We start from the raw sequence: 14,626 nt of genomic DNA, 5'->3' as shown, positions 1-14,626 counted from the left end.
ACCAGTCTGGGTGCCACCACGCCGGGTGCCCGGGGGTGGGGGGGGGGTGGGGGGGGGGGGCAGTGCCTGACGGTGTCCCCGGGTGCAGGACGCGGGTGCGAGGTGACGCTGGCCCCCTGCTCCCCCAACCCCTGTGACAACGGCGGCGTCTGCGTCCCCACCCCCGACTACGGGGGCTTCACCTGCCGCTGCCCCCCCGGCTGGCAAGGTACCCCCCCCCCCGGCTGGCCCCCCCCCCGGCACCCCTGGGTGTCCCGTCCCCCGTCCGTCCCCCCCCCCAACCCCTGGGAACTCGGCTCCCACCCCCCCAGCACCCTGACCCCCCCCCCCCCCCCACCTTGTCACCCTGACCCCCCCTGGGACCCTGAGCCCCCTCCCCATGCACAGTGACCCCCCCCCTTGTCCCCCTGACCACCCTACCCCCCCCCCGGGCACTCTGACCCCTCCCTTGTCACCATGACCCCCCCCCGTGTCACCCTGCCCCCCCCCCCCACACACACACCTTGTCACCCTGACCCCCTCCCCCATCACCCCGACCCCTCCCGCGTCACCCCGTGTCCCCGTGACCCCTGGTGTCCCCCTGACCCCCCCCCGTGCCCCCCGAGCCCCCATGTCACCCTGACCCCCCCATGTCCCCCTGAGCCCCCCCATGTCCCCCTGACCCCCCCGTGTCCCCTTGACCCCCTGTGCCCCCCTGACCCCCCCCGTGTCACCGTGCCCCCCTGTGTCACCGTGCCCCCCCCATGTCCCCCTGACCCCCCTGACGGCCCATGTCACCCCCCCCGTGTCCCCCTGACCCCCCCCCCATGTCCCTGTGCCCCCTTGACCAACGGTGCCCTCCTGACCCCTGTGTCCCCCTGACCCCCCCCCCGTGTCACCGTGCCCCCCCCCACCCCCCCATGTCCCCTGACCCCCCCCCATGTCCCTGTGCCCCCTTGACCTCCTGTGCCCCCCTGACCCCCCGTGTCCCCCTGACCCCCCCATGTCACCGTGCCCCCCTGACCCCCCCGTGTCCCCCTGACCCCCCCGTGCCCCCCCCATGTCCCCTGACCCCCCCATGTCCCTGTGCCCCTTTGACCTCCTGTGCCCCCCCGACCCCTGTGTCCCTCTGACCCCCCCCCGTGTCCCCCGACGCCCCCGTGTCACCGTGCCCCCCCGTGCACCCCCATGTCCCTGTGCCCCCCGACCCCCGTGTCCCCCTGACCCCCCCCGTGTCCCTGTGCCCCCCTGACCCCCCGTGTCCCCCTGACCCCCCCCGTGTGCCCGTGCCCCCCTGACCCCCCGTGTCCCCCTGACCCCCCCCGTGTCCCCGTGCCCCCCTGACTCCCCGTGTCCCCCTGACCCCCCCCCATGTCCCCGTGCTCCCCTGACCCCCCGTGTCCCCCTGACCCCCCCCGTGTCACCGTGCCCCCTTGACCCCCCGTGTCCCCCTGACCCCCCCGTGTCCCTGTGCCCCCCTGACCCCCCCGTGTCCCCGTGCCCCCCCCGTGCCCCCCAGGCGAGCGCTGCGGGCAGGACGTGGACGAGTGCGGGCAGAGCCCCTGCCTGCACGGGGGGGTCTGCGCCAACCGCCCCGGCACCTTCGGCTGCCTCTGCCCCCGCGGCTACGGGGGGGCCACCTGCCAGCACGACCTGGACGACTGCCACCCCGGTGAGGGGACGCGGGCAGGGGCCGACGGCGGGGGGGGGCAAGGGGGGACGCAGCGGGGACGTTGGGGGCTCTGGAGGGCTCTGGGGGCACGGGGGGGGACATGGGGGACACTGGGGGCTGTGGGGACACGGGGGGGACACAGGGACGTGGGGGGGACAGGGACACTGGGGGGCTTTGGGGACACAGCGGGGACACTGGGGGGCTCTGGGGACATGGGGGGACACTGGGGGGCTGTGGGGACACGGCGGGGTCACAGGGGACACTGGGGGACTATGGGGACACGGGGAGGGACACTGGGACATGGGGGGGACAGGGACACTGGGGGGCTTTGGGGACACGGCGGGGACACTGGGGACACTGGGGAGCTGTGGGGACGCAGGGGGGGACACTGGGGGGCTCTGGGGACATGGGGGGACACTGGGGGGCTGTGGGGACACGGCGGGGGACACAGGGGACACTGGGGGACTATGGGGACACGGGGAGGGACACTGGGACATGGGGGGGACAGGGACACTGGGGGGCTTTGGGGACACGGTGGGGACACGGGGGACACTGGGGGGCTATGGGGACACGGGGGGGGACACTGGGACATGGGGGGGACGCTGGGGGGCTTTGGGGACACAGCGGGGGACACAGGGGACACTGGGGGGCTATGGGGACACGGGGGGGGACACTGGGACATGGGGGGGAGAGGGACACTGGGGGGCTTTGGGGACACGGCGGGGACACTGGGGACACCGGAGACACGGAGGGGACACGGGGGGGACACTGGGGGGCTCTGGGGACATGGGGGGACACTGGGGGGCTCTGGGGACACAGCGGGGGACACAGGGGACACTGGGGGGCTCTGGGGACACGGGGGGGGCACTGGGACATGGGGGGACAGGGACACTGGGGGGCTTTGGGGACACAGGGAGGACACTGGGGACACTGGGGGGCTCTGGGGACACGGGGGGGGCACTGGGACATGGGGGGGACGCTGGGGGGCTTTGGGGACACGGCGGGGACACTGGGGACACTGGGGAGCTGTGGGGACATGGGGGGGACACTGGGGGGCTGTGGGGACATGGGGGGGGACACTGGGGTCACTGGGGACGGGGGGGGCACTGGGACATGGGGGGACAGGGACACTGGGGACATGGTGGGGCAGGGACACTGGGGAGGTGTGGGGACACGGGGGGGACACTGGGGACACCGGAGACATGGAGGGGACACTGGGACATGGGGGGGGCAGGGACACTGGGGTGCTCTGGGGACACTGGGGGGGCTCTGGGGACATGGAGGGGGACACCAGGACACTTGAGGGGGGAGGACGCCGGGGGGGGGGGACGGGATGGACACTGGAGAGTCTGGGGACACTGGGGGACCCGGGTGACCCCCTGTGTCCCGTCCCCCCCCCGTGTCACCTCGGGGGGGGGGGTGCCGTGGGTCACCCCAGTGTCACCTCGGGGGGGGGGTGCCATGGGTCACCCCAGTGTCACCTCGGGGGGGGTGCCGTGGGTCCGGTCACCCCAGTGTCACCTCGGGGGGGGGGTGCCGTGGGTCACCCCCGTGTCCCGACCCCCCCCCAGACCCCTGCCTGAACGGGGGCACCTGCCGGGACGGGGTGGGGACCTTCTCCTGCTCCTGCCCCCCCGGGTTCGGGGGTCCCCGCTGCGCCGCGGAGGAGGACGAGTGCCGGGGGGGCCCCTGCGGCAACGGGGGCACCTGCACCGACTACGTCAACAGCTTCACCTGCACCTGCCCCCCCGGCTGGACCGGCCCCCGCTGCCAGCACGACGTCCCCGACTGCACCGACAGGTACCTACGGGCGGCCCCAGGTGGCCCCAGGTGGCCCCAGGTCACCTCATGCCCATGCGATGGCCCCATCTGCAGCTGAAGTTATCTGCACCCTTGGGTGGCCCAAGGTGGCCCCAGGTGGCCCCAGGTCACCTCGTGCCCATGCGATGGCCCCATCTGCAGCTGAAGCCATCTGCACCCTTGGGTGGCCCAAGGTGGCCCCAGGTGGCCCCAGGTCACCTCGTGCCCATGCGATGGCCCCATCTGCAGCTGAAGCCATCTGCACCCTTGGGTGGCCCAAGGTGGCCCAAGGTCACCTCGTGCCCATGCGATGGTCCCATCTGCATCTGACAGCATCAGCTCCCTTGGGTGGCCCAAGGTGGCCCCAGGTGGCCCCAGGTCACCTCGTGCCCATGTGATGGCCCCATCTATATCTGACAGCATCAGCTCCCTTGGGTGGCCCCAGGTGGCCCCATGTCACCTCATGCCCACGCGATGGCCCCATCTGCAGCTGAAGCCATCTGCACCCTTGGGTGGCCCAAGGTGGCCCCAGGTGGCCCCAGGTCACCTCATGCCCATGTGATGGCCCCATCTGCAGCTGAAGCCATCTGCACCCTTGGGTGGCCCAAGGTGGCCCAAGGTCACCTCATCCCCATGCGATGGTCCCATCTGCATCTGACAGCATCAGCTCCCTTGGGTGGCCCAAGGTGGCCCCAGGTGGCCCCAGGTCACCTCGTGCCCATGCGATGGTCCCATCTGCAGCTGAAGCCATCTGCACCCTTGGGTGGCCCAAGGTGGCCCCAGGTGGCCCCAGGTCACCTCGTGCCCATGCGGTGGCCCCATCTATATCTGACAGCATCAGCTCCCTTGGGTGGCCCCAGGTGGCCCCAGGTGGCCCAAGGTCACCTCGTGCCCACGCGATGGCCCCATCTGCAGCTGAAGCCATCTGCACCCTTGGGTGGCCCAAGGTGGCCCCAGGTGGCCCAAGGTCACCTCATGCCCATGCGATGGCCCCATCTGCAGCCAAAGCCTCCTGCACCCTTGGGTGGCCCCAGATGTTCTCCAGCCTTCTCCTGCCTGTAGACTGGCCCCCAGTGCACCCAATGGTACCAGCACCCATGGGTGCTCCAGGACACCCCATAACTCCCTTCTCCAGCCCAACCCACCAGCACCCATGGGTGTCTTTGGACACCCCGTAACTCCCTTCTCCAGCCCACCAGCACCCATGGGTGCTCCAAGACACCCCATAACTCCCCTCTCCAGCCCAACCCCCCAGCACCCATGGGTGCTCCAAGACACCCCATAACTCCCTTCTCCAGCCCACCAGCACCCATGGGTGCTCCAAGACTCCCCGTAACTCCCTTCTCCAGCCCAAACCCCAGCACCCATGGGTGTCCTTGGACACCCCGGAACTTCTTCTCCAGCCCAACCCCCCAGCACCCATGGGTGGCCCCAGATGTTCTCCAGCCTTCTCCTGCCCGTAGACCGTCCCCCAGCGCGCCCAATGGTACCAGCACCCATGGGTGCCCGTGGAGACTCCATAACTCCTTCTCCACCTCAACCCATCAGCACCCAAGGCTGCCGGGGGGGGGGGTGTGTGTGGACACCCATGGGTGCTGACCCCCACCCCCACCGCCCACCCCCCCAGCTCCTGCTTCAACGGCGGGACCTGCGTGGACGGCGTGGGCTCCTTCTCCTGCCGCTGCCGGCCCGGCTTCACGGGCGCCCACTGCCAGCACCCGGCGGACGGGTGCCGGGGGGGGCCCTGCCTGCAGGGGGGCACCTGCCTGGCCCTGGGGGCCACCTTCCGCTGCCTCTGCCCCCCCGGCTACACCGGCACCCAGTGCGAGGTCAGCCGGCACCCGCGGGTGCTGGGGGGGGAGCCCACGGCATGGTGGGGGGGGATCCCATGGGTGCAGGATGGGGATCCCATGGGTGGGGGGATCCCATGGGTGGGGGGATGCCATGGGTGGGGGATCCCATGGGTGGGGGGATGCTATGGGTGGGGGGATCCCATGGGTGCAGGATGGGGATCCCATGGGTGGGGGATCCCATGGGTGAGGGATCCCATGGGTGGGGGGATCCCATGGGTGGGGGGATGCCATGGGTGAGGGATCCCATGGGTGCAGGATGGGGATCCCATGGGTGGGGGGATCCCATGGGTGGGGGATCCCATGGGTGCAGGATGGGGATCCCATGGGTGGGGAATCCCATGGGTGGGGGATCCCATGGGTGGGGGATCCCATGGGTGCAGGATGGGGATGCCATGGGTGGGGGATCCTATGGGTGGGGGATCCCATGGGTGCAGGATGGGGATGCCATGGGTGGGGGATCCCATGGGTTGGGGGGGATCCAATGGGTGAGGGATGGGGATCCCATGGGTGGGGAATCCCATGGGTGGGGGATCCCATGGGTGGGGGATCCAATGGGTGCAGGATGGGGATCCCATGGGTGGGGGGATCCCATGGGTGGGGGATACCATGGGTGGGGGATACCATGGGTGGGGGGATCCCATGGGTGGGGGATCCCATGGGTGCAGGATGGGGATCCCATGGGTGGGGGGATCCCATGGGTTGGGGGGGATCCAATGGGTGAGGGATGGGGATCCCATGGGTGCAGGATGGGGAGCCGGTGGGTGGGGGGATCCCATGGGTGAGGGGATGCCATGGGTGGGGGGATGCCATGGGTGGGGGATCCCATGGGTGGGGGATCCCATGGGTGCAGGATGGGGATCCCATGGGTGAGGGATCCCATGGGTGCAGGATGGGGATCCCATGGGTGGGGGGATCCCATGTGTGGGGGGATCCCATGGGTGGGGGATGGGGATCCCATGGGTGCAGGATGGGGATCCCATGGGTGGGGAATCCCATGGGTGGGGAATCCCATGGGTGGGGTGATGCTATGGGTGGGGGGATCCCATGGGTGGGGGATCCCGTGGGTGCAGGATGGGGATCCCATGGGAGGGGGGATCCCATGGGTTGGGGGGGATCCAATGGGTGAGGGATGGGGATCCCATGGGTGGGGAATCCCATGGGTGGGGGATGGGGATCCCATGGGTGCAGGATGGGGAGCCGGTGGGTGGGGGGATCCCATGGGTGGGGGGATCCCGTGGGTGAGGGATGGGGATCCCATCGGTGGGGGATCCCATGGGTTGGGGGGGATCCCATGGGTGAGGGGAGCCCATGGGTGCAGGATGGGGAGCCGGTGGGTGGGGGGATCCCGTGGGTGGGGAGCCCACGGGCAGGGGGATCCCACGGGTGGGGGGCACCCATGGGTATGTGTGGGGGGGCCCTTTCCCCGACTTCCCATGACCCCCCCCCGACCCCCCCCATGGGACCCCCCCCCAACCCCCCCTGACCCCTGTGACCCCCCCACCCTGTTGCCCCCCCGAGACCCCCTCCGACCCCCCCTGAGCCCTGTGACCCCCACCCTGACCCCCCCATGGGACCCCCCCAACCCCCCCGACCCCCGTGATTCCCACCCTGACTCCCCCCAACCCCCCCCGACCCCTGTGACCCCCCACCCTGACCCCCACCCCGACCCCCCCCAAGCCCTGTGACCCCCACCCTGACCCCCCCCAACTCCCCCCGACCCCTGTGACCCCCACCCTGACCCCCCCCAACTCCCCCCGACCCCTGTGACCCCCACCCTGAACCCCCCCAACTCCCCCCGACCCCTGTGACCCCCACCCTGACCCCCCCCAACCCCCCCTGGCCCCTGTGACCCCCACCCTGACCCCCCCATGGGACCCCCCCGAGCCCTGTGACCCCCCACCCTGTTGCCCCCCCGAGACTCCCACCAACCCCCCCAGGCCCCTGTGACCCCCCTCCGACCCCCCCATGGGACCCCCCCCAACCCCCCTGAGCCCTGTGACACCCCCCCGACCCCCCCCGACCCCCCTGAGCCCTGTGACCCCCCACCCTGACCCCCACCCCGACCCCCCCGACCCCTGTGACCCCCACCCTGACCCCCCCCAACCCCCCCCGACCCCTGTGATCCCCACCCTGACCCCCCCCAACCCCCCTGGCCCCTGTGACCCCCCACCCTGACCCCCCCAACCCCCCCTGAGCCCTGTGACCCCCACCCTGACCCCCCCATGGGACCCCCCCCAACCCCCCCAAGCCCTGTGACCCCCACCCTGACCCCCCCCATGGGACCCCCCCCAACCCCCCTGGCCACTGTGACCCCCCTCCGACCCCCCCATGGGACCCCCCCAACCCCCCGACCCCTGTGACCCCCACCCTGACCCCCCCCAACCCCCCTGACCCCTGTGACCCCCACCCTGACCCCCCCATGGGACCTCCCCAACCCCCCCTGACCCCCCCGACCCCCCCTGAGCCCTGTGACCCCCACCCTGACCCCCCCATGGGACCCCCCCGACCCCTGTGACCCCCACCCTGACCCCCCCCCCCCCGCCGCCTGCCGCAGACCCCGCAGGACCTGTGCGGGGGGGCCGGGTGCCAGCACGGGGGGCGCTGCCTGCAGCGGGGGGGCTCCGTCACCTGCCTCTGCCCCCCCCCCTGGACCGGGCCCCGCTGCGACGTCCCCAACGTCACCTGCGCCGCCGCCGCCGCCCACAGAGGTCAGCTGGGGGGGGCACTGGGGGCACTGGGTGCCCTCCCAGTTTGGGGGACTGGGGGCGCTGGGGGCGCTGGGGGCGCTGGGTCCCCTCCCAGTTGGGGGCACTGGGAGCACTGGGTCTGGGGGACTGGGAGCACCGGGAGCACTGGGGGCATGGGGGGCACTGGGTGCCCTCCCAGTTTGGGGGCACTGGGGGTACTGGGATGACTGGGAGCACTGGGTCCCCTCCCAGTTGGGGGCACTGGGAGCACTGGGTCCCCTCCCAGTTTGGGGGACTGGGGGCACTGGGGGCACTGGGTCCCCTCCCAGTTGGGGGCACTGGGGGCACTGGGAGACCTGGGAGACCTGGGGGCACTGGGGGCACTGGGTCCCTTCCCAGTTTGGGGACTGGGGGCACTGGGTCTGGGGGACTGGGGGCACTGGGAGCACTGGGGGCGCTGGGGGCATGGGGGGGAATGGGTCCCCTCCCAGTTTGGGGGACTGGGAGCACTGGGGGCACTGGGTCCCCTCCCAGTTGGGGGCACTGGGGACACTGGGAGCACTGGGGGAATGGGTCCCTTCCCAGTTTGGAGGCACTGGGGGCACTGGGGCACTGGGTCCCCTCCCAGTTTGGGGACTGGGGACACGGGGTCTGGGGGACTGGGGACACTGGAAGCACTGGGACCACTGGGGGCGCAGGGGGCACTGGGTCCCCTCCCAGTTTGGGGGCACTGGGAGCACTGGGGGCACTGGGAGCACTGGGGGTGCTGGGTCCCCTCCCAGTTGGGGGGACTGGGAGCACTGGGAGCACTGGGTCCCCTCCCAGTTGGGGGCACTGGGGGCACTGGGGGCGCTGGGGGCACTGGGTCCCCTCCCAGTTTGGGGGATTGGGAGCACTGGGAGCACTGGGGGGCATGGAGGGGAATGGGTCCCCTCCCAGTTGGGAGCACTGGGAGCACTGGGGGCACTGGGTCCCCTCCCAGTTGGGGGGATTGGGAGCACTGGGAGCACTGGGGGGACTGGGGGTGCTGGGTCCCCTCCCAGTTTGGGGGGACTGGGAGCACTGGGGGCGCTGGGTCCCCTCCCAGTTGGGAGCACTGGGGGCACTGGGGGTGTGGGGGGCACTGGGTGCCCTCCCAGTTTGGGGACTGGGGGCACTGGGTCTGGGGGACTGGGGGCACTGGGGGGACTGGGGGCACTGGGGGGCATGGGGGGGAATGGGTTCCCTCCCAGTTTGGGGTTACTGGGAGCACTGGGTCCCCTCCCAGTTGGGGGGACTGGGGGCACTGGGGGCGCGGGGGGGTGCTGGGTCCCCTCCCAGTTGGGGGCACTGGGAGCACTGGGAGCACTGGGTCCCCTCCCAGTTGGGGGGACTGGGAGCACTGGGGGCACGGGGGGGTGCTGGGTCCCCTCCCAGTTGGGGGGACTGGGAGCACTGGGGGCACGGGGGGGTGCTGGGTCCCCTCCCAGTTGGGGGGACTGGGGGCACTGGGGGGCATGGGGGGGAATGGGTTCCCTCCCAGTTTGGGGGTACTGGGAGCACTGGGTCCCCTCCCAGTTGGGGGGACTGGGAGCACTGGGAGCACTGGGTCCCCTCCCAGTTGGGGGGAGTGGGAGCACTGGGGGCACGGGGGGGTGCTGGGTCCCCTCCCAGTTGGGGGGACTGGGAGCACTGGGGGCGCGGGGGGGTGCTGGGTCCCCTCCCAGTTGGGGGGACTGGGGGCACTGGGAGCACCGGGGCCCCCCCCCCTTCCTCACTGCCCCCCCCCACCCCCTTCCCGTGTCCTCCCCCCCCCCTCCCCCCCCCCAGGCGTCCCCGTCTCCCAGCTCTGCCACGGGCGGGGCCGGTGCGTGGGGGCGGGGGCGGGGGGGCACCGCTGCCTCTGCCGGGGGGGCTACGGGGGCCCCCACTGCCAGACCCCCCCCGACGGCTGCCAGCCCAACCCCTGCCTGCGCGGCGCCTGCCGCAGCTTCGCCGGGGGCTACGAGTGCGAGGTGAGGGCACCCATGGGTGCCGCTGGGGGCGGGGGGGAGTTTTGGGGGGGGGCAGGGACGGTGGGTGCCCACCGGTTTGGGTGCAAGGACCCCGCGCGCGCCCCCCCCCCGGGTCCCCGTCTCCCTCCTGCCGCCGAGGGTGGGAAGGTCCCTCGGGCGACGGGTGCCTGGAGCACCCATGGGTGCTCTCCCCACCCAGCCGCAGCGTTTGAGGCTCTTCTGACCCTTTTTGGGGTGCTGGGGCACCTCCTCGCGTTGGGGACACCCATGGGTGCCCGTCTCCTGCCACCGAGGGTGGCATCCCCCTGGTGTGGAGGTCCCTTGGGTGGTGGTGGTTGACCGGAGCACCCATGGGTGCTCTCCCCACCCAGCCGCAGCGTTTGAGGCTCTTCTGACCCTTTTTGGGGTGCTGGGGCACCTCCTCGCGTCGGGGACACCCATGGGTGCCCGTCTCCTGCCACCGAGGGTGGCATCCCCCTGGTGTGGAGGTCCCTTGGGTGGTGGTGGTTGACCGGAGCACCCATGGGTGCTCTCCCCACCCAGCCGCAGCGTTTGAGGCTCTTCTGACCCTTTTTGGGGTGCTGGGGCTCCTCCTCGCGTTGGGGACACCCATGGGTGCCCGTCTCCTGCCACTGAGGGTGGCATCCCCCTGGTGTGGAGGTCCCTTGGGTGGTGGTGGTTGACCAGAGCACCCATGGGTGGTCCCCACACCCAACCGCAGCGTTTGAGCCTCTTCTGACACCTTGGGGCGCCCAGCACCCGCCGTCCCACGCCCCGGGGGGTCGGGGCGGTGGCCCGGAGGTGACGGGGCACCCATGGGTGCTGTCCCCTCAGTGCCCGCCGGGCTTCGCGGGCCGGGAGTGTCAGCTGGAGGTGGACGAGTGCCAGTCCCAGCCCTGCCAGAACGGGGGCACCTGCCTGGACCTCGTGGGCCGCTACCTCTGCTCCTGCCCCCCCGGCACCCTGGGTGGGTGCTCGGGGACCCATGGCCTTGGGTGGTGGTGGGAAGGGACCCCCAATGTCCCCACGTCCTTGGGTGGTGGTGGGAAGGGACACCATGACCTTGGGTGGTGGTGGGAAGGGACACCGTGACCTTGGATGGTGGTGGGAAGGGACCTCCCATGTCCCCATGGCCTTGGGTGGTGGTGGGAAGGGACCTCCCATGTCCCCATGACCTTGGGTGGTGGTGGGAGGGGACACCATGACCTTGGGTGGTGGTGGGAAGGGACCTCCCATGTCCCCGTGGCCTTGGGTGGTGGTGGGAAGGGACACCATGACCTTGGGTGGTGGTGGGAAGGGACCCCCAATGTCCCCATGGCCTTGGGTGGTGGTGGGATGGGACACCATGACCTTGGGTGGTGGTGGGAAGGGACCTCCCATGTCCCCATGGCCTTGGGTGGTGGTGGGAGGGGACACCATGACCTTGGGTGGTGGTGGGGAAGGGACCTCCCATGTCCCATGACCTTGGGTGGTGGTGGGAGGGGACACCATGACCTTGGGTGCTGGTGGGAAGGGACCCCCGTGTGCCCATGTCTCCACATCCCCATCTCATGGTGGCAATGACCAGGGTCCCTTTGTCCCATCATGGTGTCACCCATCAGGGTCCCCACCCCAGGGTGGCACCCATCAGGGGCCCCATGTCCCCATCCCATGGTGTCACCTGTCAGGGTCCCTGTGTCCCATCATGGTGTCACCCATCAGGGTCCCCATGTCCCATCGTGGTGGCACCCGTCAGGATCTCCATGTCCCCCCCTGAGGCTGTCACCCATCAGGCTCTCTGTGTCCCCACCCCATGGTGGCACCCATCAGGGTCCCCATGTCCCATCACGGTGGCACCCATCAGGGTCCCCATGCCCCATCACGGTGGCACCCATCAGGGTCCCCATGTCCCCACCCCATGGTGGCACCCATCATGGTCCCCATGTCCCCCCCCGTGGGTGTCACCCATCAGGGTCCCCATGTCCCATCATGGTGACACCCATCAGGGTCTCTGTGTCCCCATCCCATGGTGACATCCCTCAGGGTCCCCATGTCCCATCATGGTGGCACCCATCAGGGTCTCCATGTCCTATCCCATGGTGTCACCCATCAGGGTCCCCATGTCCCATCACGGTGGCACCCATCAGGGTCCCCATGTCCCCACCCCATGGTGGCACCCATCAGGGTCCCCATGTCCCATCATGGTGGCACCCATCAGGGTCTCTGTGTCCCATCCCATGGTGACACCCCTCAGGGTCCCCATGTCCCATCATGGTGTCACCCATCAGGGTCTCCATGTCCCATCGTGGTGGCACCCATCAGGATCTCCATGTCCCATCCCATGGTGTCACCCATCATGGTCCCCACATCCCATCGTGGTGTCACCCATCAGGGTCCCCATGTCCCCCCCCGAGGGTGTCACCCATCAGGGTCCCCGTGTCCCGTCATGGTGACACCCCTCAGGGTCTCCATGTCCCCCCCTGCGGGTGTCACCCATCAGGGTCCCCATGTCCCATCATGGTGTCACCCCTCAGGGTCCCCATGTCCCCCCCCTGCGGGTGTCACCCATCAGGGTCCCCATGTCCCATCATGGTGACACCCCTCAGGGTCTCCATGTCCCCCCCCTGCGGGTGTCACCCATCAGGGTCCCCGTGTCCCATCGTGGTGTCACCCATCAGGGTCCCATGTCCCCCCCGAGGGTGGCACCCATCATGGTCCCCATGTCCCGTCATGGTGTCACCCATCATGGTCCCCACATCCCATCGTGGTGTCACCCATCAGGGTCCCCATGTCCTCCCCCGCAGGTGTCACCTCTCAGGGTCCCCACATCCCATCATGGTGGCACCCATCAGGGTCTCCATGTCCCATCGTGGTGGCACCCATCAGGGTCCCCATGTCCCCCCCCGAGGGTGTCACCCATCATGGTCCCCATGTCCCGTCATGGTGTCACCCCTCAGGGTCTCCATGTCCCCCCCCTGTGGGTGTCACCCATCAGGGTCCCCGTGTCCCATCATGGTGTCACCCCTCAGGGTCCCCACGTCCCCCCCCGTGGTGGCACCAACCCAGGGCTGTGTGTGTGTGTCTGTGTGTGTGCGTGTCCCCCCCCGCGACGACGCCCCCGTTTCCCCCCCCCCCCCCAAAGGCGTCCTGTGCGAGATCGACGAGGACGACTGCGCCCCCCCGGGGGGCCCCCACCCCCCCCTCTGCCAGCACAACGGCACCTGCCTGGACGGGCTGGGGGGTTCTCCTGCGCCTGCCCCCCCGGCTACACGGGGCCCCGCTGCGAGGGGGACATCAACGAGTGTCACAGCCGGCCCTGCCACCCCCCCGGCACCCGCGCCTGCGTCCAGGGCCCCAACGCCTTCCGCTGCCTCTGCCGGCCCGGCTACACCGGTGGGTGCTGGGGGGGGGCGATGGGTGCTGGGGGGGGGCGGGGGGGGGAGGGGGACATGGGGTGGGTGCTGGGGGGGGGGGGGTGACGGGTGCTGGGGAGGGCAGGGGGTGCCAGGGTGGGGAAGGGGGACGTGGGGAGGGTGCTGGGGGGGGTGATGGGTGCTGGGGGGGGGCGGGGGGGGGCAGGGGGACATGGGGTGGGTGCTGGGGGGGGGGGGTGCTGGGTGCTGGGGGGGGGCAGGGGGTGCCAGGGTGGGGAAGGGGGACATGGGGAGGGTGCTGGGGGGGGCAATGGGTGCTGGGGGGGGGGGCAGGGGGACATGGGGTGGGTGCTGGGGGGGGGGGAGTGATGGGTGCTGAGGGGGGGCGATGGGACGTGGGGGGTGACGGGGGCTCAGGGGGTGCCAGGGTGGGAAGGGGGACACGGTGGGGGGGGGATTGGGGATGCCAAGGGGGGTAAGGGGACATGGGGAGGGTGCTGGGGGCGGGCGATGGGTGCTGGGGGGGGGCGGGGGGGGGCAGGGGGACATGGGGTGGGTGCTGGGGGGGGCAGGGGGTGCTGGGGGGGGCGATGGGACATGGAGGGTGACGGGGTGGGTAAGGGGGACGTGGGGAGGGTGCTGGGGGGGGGCGGGTGTGATGGGGGGGGGAGCGGGGGGGAGCTGGGGGGGCCGGGGGGGGCCAGGGTGGGTAAGGGGGACACGGGGGGGGGGGGGGAGCTGGGGGGTGCCAGGGGGGTAAGGGGGACATGGGGAGGGTGCTGGGGGGGGTAATGGGTGCTGGGGGGGGGGTGATGGGTGCTGGGGGGGGCAGGGGGTGCCAGGGTGGGGAAGGGGGACGTGGGGAGGGTGCTGGGGGGGGTAGTGGGTGCTGGGGGGGGGCAGGGGGACATGGGGTGGGTGCTGGGGGGGGGGGGTGATGGGTGCTGGGGGGGGGCCGGGGGGGCAGGGGGACACGGGGAGGGTGCTGGGGGGGAGGGGTGATGGGTGCTGGGGGGGGCGGGGGGGGCAGGGGGACATGGGGAGGGTGCTGGGGGGGGAGTGATGGGTGCTGGGGGGGGCAGGGGACACGGGGAGGGTGCTGGGGGGGGGCGATGGGTGCTGGGGGGGGGCGGGGGGGCAGGGGGACTTGGGGTGGGTGCTGGGGGGGGGGGCGATGGGACGTGGGGGGTGCCGGGGGGGGGGCAGGGGGACATGTGGGGGGGGGGGAGTTGGGGGGGGGCACCGAGGGGGTGCCAGGGGGTTTCTGGGGTGGGTAAAGAGCCCTGGG

The 14,626-nt window shown here is 71.6% G+C and overlaps 1 protein-coding gene across 1 annotated transcript in view; it reads left to right on the top strand.

The window, feature by feature from the left end:
• NOTCH3 (notch receptor 3) overlaps window positions 1-14,626 on the top strand; it is a 63,766-nt gene that overhangs the window by 38,803 nt on the left and 10,337 nt on the right. The window contains 9 exon segments of the mRNA XM_074566954.1: window positions 89-208; window positions 1,499-1,651; window positions 3,223-3,451; window positions 5,079-5,280; window positions 7,859-8,012; window positions 9,801-9,985; window positions 10,820-10,952; window positions 13,107-13,193; window positions 13,196-13,381. Coding sequence (XP_074423055.1) covers window positions 89-208; window positions 1,499-1,651; window positions 3,223-3,451; window positions 5,079-5,280; window positions 7,859-8,012; window positions 9,801-9,985; window positions 10,820-10,952; window positions 13,107-13,193; window positions 13,196-13,381 — 1,449 coding nt within the window.

Source organism: Larus michahellis, chromosome 25 (assembly GCF_964199755.1).
Source record: "Larus michahellis chromosome 25, bLarMic1.1, whole genome shotgun sequence".
Taxonomy (NCBI): Eukaryota; Metazoa; Chordata; class Aves; order Charadriiformes; family Laridae; genus Larus; species Larus michahellis.
The sequence above is the reverse complement of the archived record's forward strand: the minus strand, read 5'-3'. Positions and strand labels throughout refer to the sequence as shown.